Source organism: Chiloscyllium plagiosum, unplaced genomic scaffold (genome assembly GCF_037043375.1).
Source record: "Chiloscyllium plagiosum isolate Xiang-an unplaced genomic scaffold, Cpla_swu_hap1 HiC_scaffold_24, whole genome shotgun sequence".
Lineage (NCBI taxonomy): Eukaryota > Metazoa > Chordata > Chondrichthyes > Orectolobiformes > Hemiscylliidae > Chiloscyllium > Chiloscyllium plagiosum.
The window spans coordinates 21545605-21561576 of NW_028270162.1; the positions used below are offsets into that span (position 1 = coordinate 21545605).

A 15972-nucleotide genomic window follows, 5' to 3' on the forward strand; every position below is an offset into this window, starting at 1 on the left:
TCTTCTGAAGTACTGTACAGAGTTCTGTTGGCACTGTTATAGAAAAGTTATTATTAAACTGGACGGGGTTCAAGCAAGTACATGGTAGAGGCAGTACACCAAGAATAAATGTGAAATTGTACACTTTGATGTGAGAAACAGACAGACAATATTGTTTAAATTGTGATATATTCTGAAATTTGTATGCACAAAGGGATCTGGATGTCATTGTACATCAGTTAGTGATGATAAATGAGCAGGTCTAGGTAAGTAATTAAGGCAAATGATTTCTTGGTATGCTATCTTTATTACAAGATGATTTGAGTTCAGAATTAGGGATGTCTTATTGCAGTTTTACAGGGCCTTGGTAAAATTGTATCTGGAGCATACTGTGCAATTTTGGTCTCCCAGTCTAAGAAAGGAAACTGTGCCATAGAAAGAATTCAGCAAAGGTTCACTAGGCTGATACAAGGGTTGACAAGACTGTTGTAAGAGGTTAAAAACAATGACTGCAGATGCTGGAAACCAGAGTCTAGATTAGAGTGGTGCTGGAAAAGCACAGCAGTTCAGGCAGCATCCGAGGAGCAGTAAAATCGACGTTTCGGGCAAAAGCCTTTCATCAGGAATACAGGCAGAGTGCCTGAAAGGTGGAGAGATAAAAGACTGTTGTAAGAGGAGAGATTAGTTCAACTGGGCGTGTATTCCCTGGAATTTAAAAGAATGAGAAGGAATCTGATGGAAACATAAAATTATAACAGTACTAGACAGACTAGATGCATGGAAAATGTATTTTCTGATTGGGGAGTCTAGAACCAGAGCCCACAATTTTAGGATAAGGGTCGATCATTTAGTGCTCAGATAAGGAAACAATTCTTCAAAGAGAGGGTTGTCAACCTTTGGAATTTGCTACCAAAGAGAGTTGCGGAGGCTGGGTCTTTGAGTATGATCAATAAAGAGATGAATTATTTCTAGTTTTTAAAGGCATCAAGGGTTAGACATAGAACATAGAACAATACAGCACAGAACAGGCCCTTTGGCCCACGATGTTGTGCCGAACATTTGTCCTAGCTTAAGCACCCATCCATGTACCTATCCAATTGCCGCTTAAAGGTCACCAAAGATTCTGACTCTACCACTCCCACAGGCAGCGCATTCCATGCCCCCACCACTCTCTGGGTAAAGAACCCACCCCTGACATCTCCCCTATACCTTCCACCCTTCACCTTAAATTTATGTCCCCTCATAACACTCTGTTGTACCCGGGGAAAAAGTTTCTGACTGTCTACTCTATCTATTCCTCTGATCATCTTATAAACCTCTATCAAGTCACCCCTCATCCTTTGCTGTTCCAACGAGAAAAGGCCTAGCACTCTCAACCTATCCTCGTACGACCTATTCTCCATTCCAGGCAACATCCTAGTAAATCTTCTCTGCACCCTCTCCAAAGCTTCCACATCTTTCCTAAAGTGAGGCGACCAGAACTGCACACAGTACTCCAAATGTGGCCTAACCAAAGTCCTGTACAGTTGCAACATCACTTCACGACTCTTGAATTCAATCCCTCTGCTAATGAACGCTAATACACCATAGGCCTTCTTACAAGCTCTATCCTCCTGAGTGGCAACTTTCAAAGATCTATGAACATAGACCCCAAGATTCCTCTGTTCCTCCACCTCACTAAGAACCCTACCGTTAACCCTGTATTCTGCATTCTTATTTGTCTTTCCAAAATGGACAACCTCACACTTGGCAGGGTTGAACTCCATCTGCCACTCCTCAGCCCAGCTCTGCATCATATCTAAGTCCCTTTGCAGCCGACAGCAGCCCTCCTCACTATCCACAACTCCACCAATCTTCGTATCATCTGCAAATTTACTGACCCACCCTTCGACTTCCTCATCCAAGTCATTAATAAAAATTACAAACAGCAGAGGACCCAGAACTGATCCCTGCGGAACTCCACTTGAACTGGGCTCCAGGCTGAATATTTACCATCTACCACCACTTTCTGACTTCGACCGGTTAGCCAGTTTTCTATCCAATTGGCCAAATTTCCCTCTATCCCATGCCTCCTGACTTTCCGCATAAGCCTACCATGGGGAACCTTATCAAATGCCTTACTAAAATCCATGTATACTACATCCACTGCTCTACCCTCATCCACATGCTTGGTCACCTCCTCAAAGAATTCAATAAGACTTGTAAGGCAAGACCTACCCTTCACAAATCCGTGCTGACTGTCCCTAATCAAGCAGTGTCTTTCCAGATACTCATAAATCCTATCCCTCAGTACCCTTTCCATTACTTTGCCTACCACCGAAGTAAGACTAACTGGCCTGTAATTCCCAGGGTTATCCCTATTCCCTTTTTTGAACAGGGGCACAACATTCGCCACTCTCCAGTCCCCTGGTACCACCCCCGTTGACAGTGAAGACAAAAAGATCATTGCCAACGGTACTGCAATTTCCTCTCTTGCTTCCCACATAATCCCAGGATATATCCCGTCAGGCCCGGGGGACTTGTCTATCCTCAAGTTGTTCAAAATGTCCAACACATCTTCCTTCCTAACAAGTATCTCCTCTAGCTTACCAGTCCGTTTCACACTCTCCTCTTCAACAAAACGGTCCCTTTCGTTCATAAATACTGAAGAAAAGTACTCATTCAAGACCTCTCCTATCTCTTCCGACTCAATACACAGTCTCCCACTACTGTCCTTGATCGGACCTACCCGGTTATAAAGAGAAAACAGGAAAATGTGTTAGGACACAGGGTAAACCCCACCACCACCCTCCCACCCCCGCTAATTTAAACCAGCTACACAGAAGATATTTACCCCGTGCTGTAATCTGTGAAAATTCGAAAGGCAAAGAACTATTCCAAAAATCACCATTTTAAGTAAACATTAAAAATTTTTTGAAGTCGAACAGAGAATAATTAACTAACAATTATTTACAACTCATTTATCTAAACCTATCTTTTACCTTCCCCTCTACAATACTGGTCTGATGAACCCCCCCACCCCCCCCCAATTAAGATTTACAGAAAAATTCAGATTTCAAAACCGGCCACTGTTGAATCTTCTCTTTGTATCTTCCTCTGTAAATTTGCTCCCCAGATTGGTGTTGATGTTTTTTTCTGTGCAAACTCCTCTAGACATGTACATCTCAGAGGGTTCTTACTGGCAGCCTACATCTTTTGGTGTTTTGGCAGTTCTTTTTCCAACTGTTCAATTTTTTTCCAGTTTTATAACCCACAAAAATCAGATTGTTTCATTGTTTTTAATATTGTCAAAATACCAAATTCAACTTTGATTGGTGTTTGGTATATTGGGGCATAATTTAAACTGATTGGCCAAATTTGATTGTCTCATGGCAATCCAGCCAGTGCGAGCTGTTCTGACCAAGAGTTACATTGTTATCTTATTCCGGACTCTCTATGCCTGTCTAAGTCCTTGTTAGCTTTTCCACTCTCTTAAAGGTACAGTACCCCTTACACCTTCATACAAATGGCATTGAGATAGCGAATCCAATCATGATCATATTGAATGGCAGTGTAGGCTGGAAGGGCTGAATTGACACCTCCCTCCTCTTCCTGAACCATCTCTGACACCTCCCTCCCCTTCCTGGACCATCTCTGATACCTGCCTCCCCTTCCTGGACCTCTCCATCTCCATTAATGACGACCGACTTGACACTGACATTTTTTACAAACCCACCAACTCCTACAGCTACCTGGATTACACCTCTTCCCACCCTACCTCTTGCAAAAATGCCATCCCGTATTCCCAATTCCTCCGCCTCTGCCGTATCTGCTCCCAGGAGGACCAGTTCCAACACAGAACACACCAGATGGCCTCCTTCTTTAGAAACTGCAATTTCCCTTCCCACGTGGTTAAAGATGCCCTCCAATGCATATCGTCCACATCCCGCACCTCGGCCCTCAGACCCCACCCCTCCAACCGTAACAAGGACAGAACGCCCCTGGTGCTCACCTTCCACCCTACCAACCTTCGCAAAAATCAAATCATCCGCCGACATTTCTGCCACCTCCAAAAAGACCCCACCACCAGGGATATATTTCCCTCCCCACCCCTTTCCGCCTTCCGCAAAGACCGTTCCCTCCATGACTACCTGGTCAGGTCCATGCTCCCCTACAACCCACCCTCTCATTCTGGCACCTTCCCCTGCCACCGCAGGAACTGCAAAACCTGCACCCACACCTCCTCCCTCACCTCCATCCAAGGCCCTAAAGGAGCCTTCCACATCCATCAAAGGTTTACCTGCACATCCACTAATATCACTTATTGCATCCGTTGCTCCCGATGCGGTCTCCTCTACATTGGGGATACTGGACGCCTCCTAGCAGAGCGCTTTAGGGAACATCTCTGGGACACCCGCACCAATCAACCACACCGCCCTGTGGCCCAACATTTCAACTCCCCCTCCACTCTGCCGAGGACATGGAGGTTCTGGGCCTCCTTCACTGCCGCACCCTCACCACCAGACGCCTGGAGGAAGAACGCCTCATCTTCCGCCTCGGAACACTTCAACCACAGGGCATCAATGTGGACTTCAACAGTTTCCTCATTTCCCCTTCCCCCACCTCACCCTAGTTCCAAACTTCCAGCTCAGCACTGTCCCCATGACTTGTCCTACCTGCCTATCTTCTTTTCCACCTATCCACTCCACCCTCCTCCCTGACCTATCACCTTCATACCTCCCCCACTCACCTATTGTACTCCATGCTACGTTCTCCCCACCCCCACCCTCCTCTAGCTTATCTCTCCACGCTTCAGGCTCTCTGCCTTTATTCTGATGAAGGGCTTTTGCCCGAAACGTCGATTTTACTGCTCCTCGAAGCCGCCTGAACTGCTGTGCTCTTCCAGCACCACTAATCCAGAATCTGGTTTCCAGCATCTGCAGTCATTGTTTTTACCTGGAAGGGCTGAATTGCCTACTCCTGCTCCTAGTTTGTTTCTTTTTCTATGATTCTTTCTTTCAATACGATCTTTTGTTTCTTGTTTCTATATTTGATTTAATGTTGAATTAATCCACTAATTCATCCTCCTTCTCAGTCTTTCCTTTTTTTTATTCTGTCATATAATCTCACTGGAAAAAGGAATGCATTGCCCCTTTGTTCACTGAGGTTCCAAATACCCTAATGTCCTTATTGCAACTTTATCAATTCACATTTCCAGCAATTTGTGAGCAAAAATGGTAAGGCCTAAATATATAATTGGAAATGTAATTATTGGGACGCAACATAAAATGGGGAGGTGATGGCCCAGAGGTGTTAATCTAGTAAATGGGTTCAAATCCCATCTAGGCAGATGGTGGAATTTGATTTCAATTAAAATTTGGAAATAAGAGTCTAATGATGACCATGGAACAATTCTCAGGAAAAATTCACCTGGTTCACAATTGTGCTTTCGGGAAGGAAACTGCCATCCTTACCTGGTCTGGCCTGCATGTGACTTCAGACCCAGAGCAAAGTGGGTCTGAAGTCCTCTGGTTAATTAGGAATGGGCAATAAATGTTGGCCTAGCCAGCAACACGTTCATCCCATAAAATACTTTTTTTATATGGTCCAATGCAAAGTCAATGCCATTCCTGAAGGCAGCAAAAATTCCAATTACAAATCATTTCACTCCATAATTTTCTGAAAACAAAATGAGGGGGCAAAGAGGGGACGTAGACTAGATTAATTAGTTTCACGTGTTTTCCAATTACTGTAGTAAAGCTTTTCTCTTCAGCATACTGCCTTGCATAAGTAATGTTTTTTTGTATATTTCAGGTAAACAGAAGACTATGTTGTGCAGTCTAAGCACACAAACTGATTTGACTTATCAAGGTAAATTTTCATGATTCTTCACTAAAGATGTTTTTGTCAGGTTTAAAACTCATTTTCTTACATGTATTGCCTATGTTCTCTCAGCATTTGTATTGAGTTCTGAAATAATATGACTTAACATAGAACATAGAACATAGAAAAATACAGCGCAGTACAGGCCCTTTGGCCCTCGATGTTGCGCCGATCCAAGCGCACCTAACCTACACTAGCCCACTATCCTCCATATGCCTATCCAATGCCCGTTTAAATTCCCATGAAGAGGGAGAGTCCACCACTGCTACTGGCAGGGCATTCCATGAACTCACGACTCGCTGAGTAAAGAATCTACCCCTAACATCTGTACTATACCTACCACCCCTTAATTTAAAGCTATGCCCCCTCGTAATAGACACTTTCTAAGTGGAAGGATTATATAGGCTACTTTGAATCCTATTTCTTCACTTTTTAGTTATACTCCCTGTGGTAATTTTCTTGGGTAGTAGCATGGCCTGCATAGTAGACCCTGAGCGATGGTCACCTTTACCAGTAGATTCTTATTTTTGGCTTTTGCCCAAAATGTCGATTTTCCTGCTCCTCGGATGCTGCTTGATCTGCTGTGCTTTTCCAGCAACACAATCTCAACTCTAATCTCCAGCAGCTGCAGTCCTCATTTTCGCCTTTGCCAGTAGCTTGTTGAATTCCTCGTTGTTTCACACTGCCAGCTGCAAATGCCTGGTGATAATGTGGGGCTTCTTGGCAATGTAATGTAATCCAGGCAATGTAATGTAAACAGGTAATGTTGCCAGGATTTCAGCCATCAGACACTTGAGCACTGCAGCCAGAAAGCCCGTTGCTCTGCCACCCACATGCCTATTAGTTTCGAAGCATTGCAATAGAATTCTCTTCAGAAGTGTAAGTGATGAGGGTAAGGTGCAAAGGACTTGACAACAGTAAACAAAAAAAACACAGATTTTGTGATAGCAGTAAAATCCCATTCTGTACACACTTGACGTCATAGGATTACATAGGATATGTAATGTAGAAACAGACCATTTGGATATACCAATTAATGCCAGTGTTTATACTTCACTCGAGCGTCCTGCTATATTTTCTAATATAAATCCATCATTATAATAAATACTTCTATTTCTTTCTCCCTCACATGCATCTGCAACTTCCCCTTAAATCCATCTGAACTATTCACTCCAACCATCCGTATTAATTGTCACCAAAATTTGAATCAAGAAGTTTCTTCTCAGTTTATTATTGGATTTCGTGGTGACCATCATGTATTGATAGCCTCTAGTTATGCTTAACTGGATGAGAAGAAATATTCTTTCTATTTAAATGCCATCAAAACCTTTCATAATTGTAAATGCCTCTATAAGACATGCTTCAGTATTCTATTTTATAGAGAAAAGAGATCCAGGCAATTACTCCTTTCCTTTTGTACTCACCCACATCCTGTTCCTTATCCTTAATCCTGCCTTTTATTTTTGATGATTACAGTGACTTCATGGTCTTAACAAAAACATGGCTAAGGAGTAATGACACTTTGCCCCTTAGTGAATTATCCTCATCTGATTATACCTTCTATCAATCTCGATCGTAGAATCCCTACAGTGTGAAAACTGGCCATTTGGCTCAACAAGTCCACACCGATCCTCCAAAGAGTAACCCACCCAGACCCGTTACTCTACATTTACCCTTGACTAATACACCTAACCTACACATCCCTAAACATTATGGGCAATTTAACCCAGCCAATTCACCTAACCTGCACATCTTTGGATTGTGGGAGGAAACCGGAGGAAACTCACGCAGACACAGGGAAAATGTGCAAAGTCCACGCAGACAGTCACCCAAGGCTAGAATCAAACCCGGGTCCCTGTTGCTGTTGAGGCAGCAGTGCTAACCACTGAGCCACCATACTGCCCCAAGGCCATTGTGGTAATTTCTCTGCTCCTCTCACCCACTGTAACTGGTCTCCCTCTGAGCTTGCTGCATTCTGTTCTTTAAGGTCCAAACCTGAATTTGTTATCAAACCTACTGATAAAGAAGATGTTGCTTTAGTTTGGTGAGCCAACTCCTACCTTACAGAGGCTGAGTCCCAACTCTCAGACATTTCCTTCTTTATTCCCTGAACCATGACTGCACTATTGAACATGAAGCTATTGTTTCCTACACTGTGACTGACCTCATCTTCGCCACTCCACAGTTTCCAATCTTCTAGTCCCCCAGCCTGTTTCTACCTCCTTCCTAAAATCTACATGTATTGTTTCAGCCTGTTCCTGCCCCAGTGAACATATTTCTTCTTAACTTGATTCTGTTTAGTGTCTTCCCACTTAATTTCAACCTTTTTTTGATGCTTCACATCTGTGCCATAATTTCGAATTTCCTGGCACTAGATAGCTCCTCTTCACCATGGTGGGCAATCCCTCAACACATCCATTCCCCATCAGCATGGTTGGAAGGCTTTCCATTTTTTCCTGGAAAAGAGGCCTGATAGTCCCCATCTACCACCAGTCTCCTCCCTTAGCCCAGCTCATTATAACTTTGTACAAAATCTCCTTTGACTCATCCCATTTTCTTCAAGTCAAGGGTGTGGCTGTGGGCACATGCATGAGTTCTGGTTATCCCAATGTCTTTGTGAGGTAGATAGAATATTTCTTGATCCAGACTTATTTTGACCCCAGCTATCTCTTTCACTGATATATCAATGATGTTTTTGGTACTGCTTCCAGTTGTTGTCCAGAATTGGAAAAAGTCATCAGTTTTGCTTTCAATTTCAATCTTTCTCTCGACTTCACCTGGTCCATCTCTGACTCTTCCCTTCCCTACCTTGATTTCTCTGTTGCTGCTACTGGGAATGAGCTGACCACCAGTACTTAAATCTCAACAAACCTGAGATTCCCATGGATAGCTCATTACTCTTCCTCACATCCTGCTTCTAGCAAGTACTTAATTACAATTTCACAGTTTGACAGAGCCCTTAGCCATGTCCAAATATCTTCCGGCACTTCTGCCCTCACCTCATCTTTCACCTCTGGAACAATGACAGGGCTGCCCTTACCGGCACTTTACTATCCCTCCAATGTCCACAATCAAAGGATGAATCCCTGCCACTTCCACCACCTCCAGCAGAAATCCATCACCAAACACACCTTCCTCTCCCCACTTCTATTGTCAGCATTCCACAGGCATTGTGCCCTCCATGATTTCCTGGCCCATTCCTTCATCATGTCCAACACTTTCTCACCATACCCATGGCACCTTCCCATGCAGTTACCAAAGGTGTAAGATTTGCTCTTTCATCTCATCCTTCCTCACTTTCCAAGGCACCAAAAACACCTTCCAAGTGAAGCATTTTATTTGCACTTCTTTCAATCTCGTCTACTGTATTTGCTGCTCACAATGCAATCTCCTTTACATTGGCAGTACCAAATGCAGACTAGGTGACCACTTTGCAGAATATCTTTGCTTTGGCCATAGAACATTGCAATTACTTGCCATTTTAATAAACTACATTGGACCCATATTAACATTTCCATTCTTGTACTGCCTTCAGTTTTCCAGTGAGTTCAACAGAAGCGAGAAGAACAGCACCTCATTTTCCGCAAGGCACCCTATAGCCTCTCAGACTTAACATTGAGTTTAACAAATTCAGAGCATGACTTCTGTCATCCATTTTGATGACAATCCTCCATTCTGATTGATTTTTAACTGTGTACATCCCAGTCCAACACTGGCACCTCCAAATCTCAGCTTTCTCTTGTCAGTGTCATGTTGGCTTTACTCTCAGCAAAGCGAACTCCTTTTCACAGCTAACATTTATATCTACATTACATACCAATCCCTCCTTTACCGTGATTAGCACTTATCATTCCCTTTGTCTCTTGCTCTGGGCACCCTCATCACCTGTTCCATTCACCCATTCTCTGTTATTTCACTTTTTAGATTGGAGTCAATCTAAACATCAGGTCATAGACAGAGAACACCTTCAACATATTGTCTAGCTATCACCATTGTTAACAGCTAACCCGAGAATGCAACTTTAAGAAAAAGGGTTTTGTGCTTTACACATGAAAGAAGTGAAACTATCACTGTATTCTAACAGATGAAAGGCTTAACAGACAATCAATTCTTCAATGTATAATTTCAGTTACATCACACTGCAAATTTTTGCTATAAATTCTGTGTTACGATCGAGCCCTCCACAATCATCTGATGAAGGAACGTCGCTCCGAAAGCTAGTGTGCTTCCAATTAAACCTGTTGGACTATAACCTGGTGTTGTGTGATTTTTAACCTAGGACCTTTAGGAGCATTGACATGCAGAAGGATCTTGGGTGCAAGTACATAGCTCCCTGAAAGTGGCAAAACAAGTGAATAAGGTGGTACAGAAGGCATGTGGAATGCTTGGATTCATCAGTTGGGGCATTAAGCATTAAAATTAACAAGTCATGTTGCAGTTGTGTAAAACATTGGAATATTGTGTGCAGTTCTGCTTGCTACACTGTAGGAAAATTGTGGAGGTTTTGTAGAGGGTCCAAAAGAGATTTACCAGGATGTTACAAAAACAGAAAATGCTGGATAAACTCTGGCAGCATCTCGTGAAGGAAATTAGAATTAACGCTTCGGGTCCAGTGACCAGTTCTGAAGAAAGATCACTGGACCTGAAACATTAATTCTAATTTCTCTACACAGATGCTGCCAGACCTGCTGAGTTTTTCCAGCATTTTCTGTTTGTGTTTGATTTCCAACATCCGCAGTTCTTTCGGTTTTTTGTCGATCAGGATGTTGCCTGGATTGTACTGCATTAGCTATAAGGAAAGGTTGGACAAACTTGGGTTGTCTTTGCAAGAGTGTCGGAAGCTGTGGGGTAATCTGCGAGAAGAGGCACCAATACATTTTTGTTGCATCTGCAAATTCTTTAATCATGTCCTTTACATTTGTCAAAATCGTTGTTGTACACCATAAATAATAAGTGATTTCATACTTAAGGAAGCTGATTTTACAAATAATTTTGAAGGAATTGTTAAAGGAATTGAAGAAATAACAGGACTGTTAGCAAACTACTGAGGATGTGGGATTAAGTGTAATTGCTCTGTAAAAGAGCCAGCACAGATATAGAGTCATAGTTGTTTACCCCACAGAAAGAGAACTGGTTTGGACCAGTCAACAAAGATCTGACTGTGTTAATCCAATTTTCTAGCTAATGGCTTATTGCCTTGGAATCTGTGGCATCAGAGGTGAATTTCTAAATGCTGCTTAAATGTAGGAGTTGGGAGGTCATGTTGTGGCTGTACAAGGTGTTGCTTAGACCACTTTTGGAATATTGCGTGCAGTTGGAAGGATGTTGTGTAACTTGAAAGGGTTCAGAAACTTGCCAGGGTTGGAGCATTTGAACTGTAAGGAGAGAATGAAAGGCGAGGGCTGTTTTCCCTTGAGCATTGGAGGCTGAGGGGTGACCTTATAGAGGTTTACAAAATTATGAGGGGCGTGGATAGAATAAATAGACAGTCTTTTTCCTGGGGTGGGGGAGTCCAGAACTAGAGGGCATAGATTTAGGGTGAGATAGGAAAGATATAAACGAGACCTAAGGGGCAACCTTTTCACACAGAGGGTGGTATCTGTATGGAATGAGCTGCCAGAGGAAGTGGTGGAGGCTAGTACAGTTGCAACATTTAAAAGGGTATATTAAAAGGAAGGGTTTGGAGGGATATGGGCTGGGTGCTGGCAAATGGAACTAGATTAGGTTAGGATGTCTGGTCGGCATAATGAGTTGGACCGAAGGGTCTGTTTCTGTGCTGTATATCACTATGACTCTATATACAATTATGAGAGCCATGAATAGGGTGGATAGTGAAGTTTTTTTCCTCGGGTGGAAATATCAAATACTGGGGGCATAGGCTTAAGATGAGGGGGGAAAGTTTATGGAAAACGTGTGAGGCAAGTTTCTTTCACTCAGAGGGTGGTAGAGGCCTGGAATGCAATCCAGGGGAGGTGGTAGAAGCAAATGTAATAACAATACTTAAGAGGCATTCAGATGGACATATGAACAGGCAGAGAATAGAGGGATGCAGACCATGTACAGGAAGACGGGATTAGTTTAGAATAGCTTTGTGGTTGCTGTGGACATAGTGGACCTATGCTGTACTATTCTCTGCTGTAAGAGAATTTTAGATATGAAACATTCACTCTTTTTCTCTCTTCACAAATGCTCCCAGAGTTGCTGAGTTTCTCCATCATTTTAATTTGTTTTTTAAGACCACCATGGTGGCAGTTTAGCTCTTAACACCAGATCACACTTTGACCTCATCCCCTAGTTGTCTGATACTTTCATCCACTTTAAGCATTTTACATTGTTTCACACCCCTCACCTTTATGCTAAAGCAATTACAATAATAAAATCACTGAGATACCTTCACTGCATTCCTCCTTCCTCCTCTGCTTCAAATGACTTCTCACGTTCAACAATTTCAACTCATCATGTTCTTTTTCCCAGACTACGCTCTTCTCATCTTCACTAAATCTCTCCCTCTATCTAAACTCATAACCCATATCTTACCTATCCATGTCATCTTAAGTGGTATTGCTAGTCTCACTATTACAGATAAGGCCATCTCTGAACACTTAGAATGTAGAACATAGAAAAGTACAGCACAGGACAGGCCCTTTGGCCCACAATGTTGTGCCGAGGTTTAATCCTAATGTAAAATATAATAACTTAACGTACGCACCCCTCAACACACTGCTATCCATGTGTATGTTCAGCAGTCGCTTAAATGTCCCTAATGACTCTGCTTCCACAACCACAGCTGGCAACGCATTCCATGCATTCACAACTCTGCGCAAAGAACCTACCTGTGACATCTCCTTTATACCTTCCTCCTAGTATCTTCAAACTATGAGTCCTCGTACTAGTCAATCCTGCCCTGGGGAAAAGTCTCTGGCTATTGACTCTATCTATTCCACTCATTATCTTATATACCTCAATCAGGTCTCCTCCTTCTCTCCAGAGAGAAAAGCCTGAGCTTATTCAACCTTTCTTCATAAGGCAAGCCCTCCAGTCCAGGCAGCATCCTGGTAAACCTTCTTTGCATCCTCTCCAAAGCCTCTGTATCTTTCCTATAGTAAGGCAACCAGAACTGGACACAATATTCCAAGTGTGGTCTCACCAGGGACTTGTAGAGCTGTAGCAAAACCTCGAGGCTTTTAAACTTGATCCTCCTGTTAATGAAAGCCAAAACACCATATGCTTTCTTGACAACCCTTGGGTGGTATTGCTAGTCTCACTATTACAGATAAGGCCATCTCTGAACACTTAGAACGTAGAATATAGAAAACTACAGCACAGAACACTTGGGTGGCAACTTTGAGGGATCTGTGTACTTGCACACCCAGATCCCTCTGTTCCTCCACACTGCCAAGAATCCTGTCTTTAATCCTATATTCAGCATTTGAGTTCGACCTTCCAAACTTCACATTTATCCAGGTTTAACTCCATCTGCCATTTCTCAGCCCAGCTTTGCATACCTGTCTATGTCGCGCTGCAGCCTGCAGTAGCCCTCTATACTATCGACAACACCTCCAACCTTTGTGTCATCTGCAAATTTACTAACCCACCCCTCAACCTCCTTATCCAAGTCATTTATAAAAGCTACAAAGAGCAGAGGCCCAAGAACAGAGCCCTGCGGGACCCCACTCAACACTGACCTCCAGGCAGAATACTTTCCATCAACAACCACACTCTGCCTTCTGTCAGCCAGCCAATTCTGAATCCATAGCCAAATCTCCCTGTATTCCATACTTCCTGACTTCATGAATGAGCCTACCATAGGGAACCTAATCAAATACCTTGTTGAAATCCATATACACCACATCCACTGCTCGACCTTCATCGACCTGTCTTTTCACCTCCTCAAAGAACTCAATAAGATTTGTGAGGCATGACCTGCCTTCACAAAGCCTTTAATCACACTGTGCTTTGCCAAATAGTCATAAATCTTATCCTTCAGAATTATTTCCAAAACTTTGCAGACGAAAGACTGACTGGTCTGTCATTGCCAGGGATTTCCCTATTACCCTTCTTGAAAAGAGGAACAACATTCACCTCCTTCCAATCCTCCGGTACGACTCCCGTGGAGAGTGAGGAGGCAAATATCCTCGCCAACAGCTTAGCAACCTCCTTTCTCGCTTACAGGAGCAGCCTAGGATAAATCTAGTCTGGCCCTGGGTACTTATCAATCTTAATGTTTTCCAAGGTTTCCAGCACATCAACTTCATCAGTTCTGATCTGGTCAAGACTGTATCCCAGCTCCTCAAAGTTTTCATTCACAACAAGGTCCCTTTCCTTGGTGAAAACCGAAGCAAAAAAGTTACTTAGGGCTTCCCATCTGTTGGCGGCACAGTGGTTAGCACTGCTGCCTCTGGGCGCCAGAGACCTGCGTTCAATTCCCGTCTCAGGCGACTGACTGTGCGGTGTTTGCACATTCTCCCCGTGTCTGCGTGGGTTTTCTCTGGGTGCTCCGGTTTCCTCCCACACTCCAAAAATGTGCAGGTTAGGGTGAATTGGCCATGCTAAATTGCCTGTAGTGTTAGGTGAAAGGGTAAATGTAGGGGAATGGGTCTGGGTGGGTTGCGCTTCGGCGGGTCAGTGTGGACTTGTTGGGCCAAAAGGCCTGTTTCCACACTGTAAGTAATCTAATCTAATCTATCTACTCAGACTCTGCACACAAGTTCCTTCTGCTATCCCTGATCGGCCCTACCTTCTCCCTCTCTTCTACCTACTACCTTGTATCATTTAGCACCTGTACCCGCCTTCCACTCTCAACCCCTAACTCCTTCTATTTCCATTTACAGAAAAACAATCCCCTAATTCACTGACAACTTGCATGTTCAAAATTCTTTGTCTTTCTGTTAACCACCACATTTCTGCAGCTACTCATCTAGTCAACTGCATTTTATATTCACCTTTGATATCATATTCTCCAATAAAAACATTATGCTGTCACACCCTGTCACCATGGAGATTCCCTTAGAGAGGCTAGCTCAGAGGAGAAATAAAAGAATGTGGTGGACAATTAATTTAAATGTCCATTGCCAAACCGAACAGTCCCACTTTAAAGCATAGTCATGTCCTGCACTTCTGTGCTGAAACTGCTCACTCGTCTGGGATGATCCTGGAATACCAGGATTGTTTAGGTAAAACAATGACTGCAGATTTTGGATTAGTGGTGCTGGAAGAGCACAGCAGTTCAGGCAGCATCCGAGGAGCAGCAAAATCGCGTTTCGGGCAAAAGCCCTTCATCAGGAATAAAGGCAGAGAGCCTGAAGGGTGGAGAGATAACCTAGAGGAGGGTGGGGGTGGGGAGAAAGTAGCATAGAGTACAATAGGTGAGTGGGGGAGGGGATGAAGGTGATAGGTCAGGGAGGAGGGTGGAGTGGATAGGTGGAAAAGAAGATAGGCAGGTAGGACAAGTCATGGGGACAGTGCTGAGCTGGAAGTTTGGAACTAGGGTGAGGTGGTGGAAGGGGAAATAAGGAAACTGTTGAAGTCCACATTGATGCCCTGTGGTTGAAGTGTTCCAAGGCGGAAGATGAGGCGTTCTTCCTCCAGGCGTCTAGTGGTGAGGGAGCGGCAGTGAAGGAGGCCCAGGACCTCCATTTCCTTGGCAGAGTGGGAGGGGGAGTTGAAATGTTGGGCCACAGGGCGGTGTGGTTGATTGGTGCGGGTGTCCCAGAGATGTTCTCTAAAGCGCTCTGCTAGGAGGCGTCCAGTCTCCCCAATGTAGTGGAGACCGCATCGGGAGCAACGGATGCAATAAATGATATTGGTGGATGTGCAGGTAAAACTTTGATGGATGTGGAAGGCTCCTTTAGGGCCTTGGATGGAGGTGAGGGAGGAGGTGTGGGCGCAGGTTTTGCAATTCCTGCAGTGGCAGGGGAAGGTGCCAGGATGAGAGGGTGGGTTGTAGGGGGGCGTGGACCTGACCAGGTAGTCACGGAGGGAACGGTCTTTGCGGAAGGCGGAAAGGGGTGGGGAGGGAAATATATCTCTGGTGGTGGGGTCTTTTTGGAGGTGGCAGAAATGTCGGCGGATGATTTGGTTTATGCGAAGGTTGGTAGGGTGGAAGGTGAGCACCAGGGGCGTTCTGTCCTT

At 43.9% G+C, this 15972-nt stretch overlaps 1 protein-coding gene across 1 annotated transcript in view; it reads left to right on the forward strand.

Moving 5' to 3' along the window:
- Window positions 1-15972, forward strand: part of LOC122562603 (uncharacterized) — a 269073-nt gene that overhangs the window by 120169 nt on the left and 132932 nt on the right. The window contains exon 15 of the mRNA XM_087999793.1: window positions 5773-5829. Within this exon, the coding sequence (XP_087855919.1) occupies window positions 5773-5829 (57 nt within the window). The remainder of the gene's footprint in view (window positions 1-5772; window positions 5830-15972) is intronic.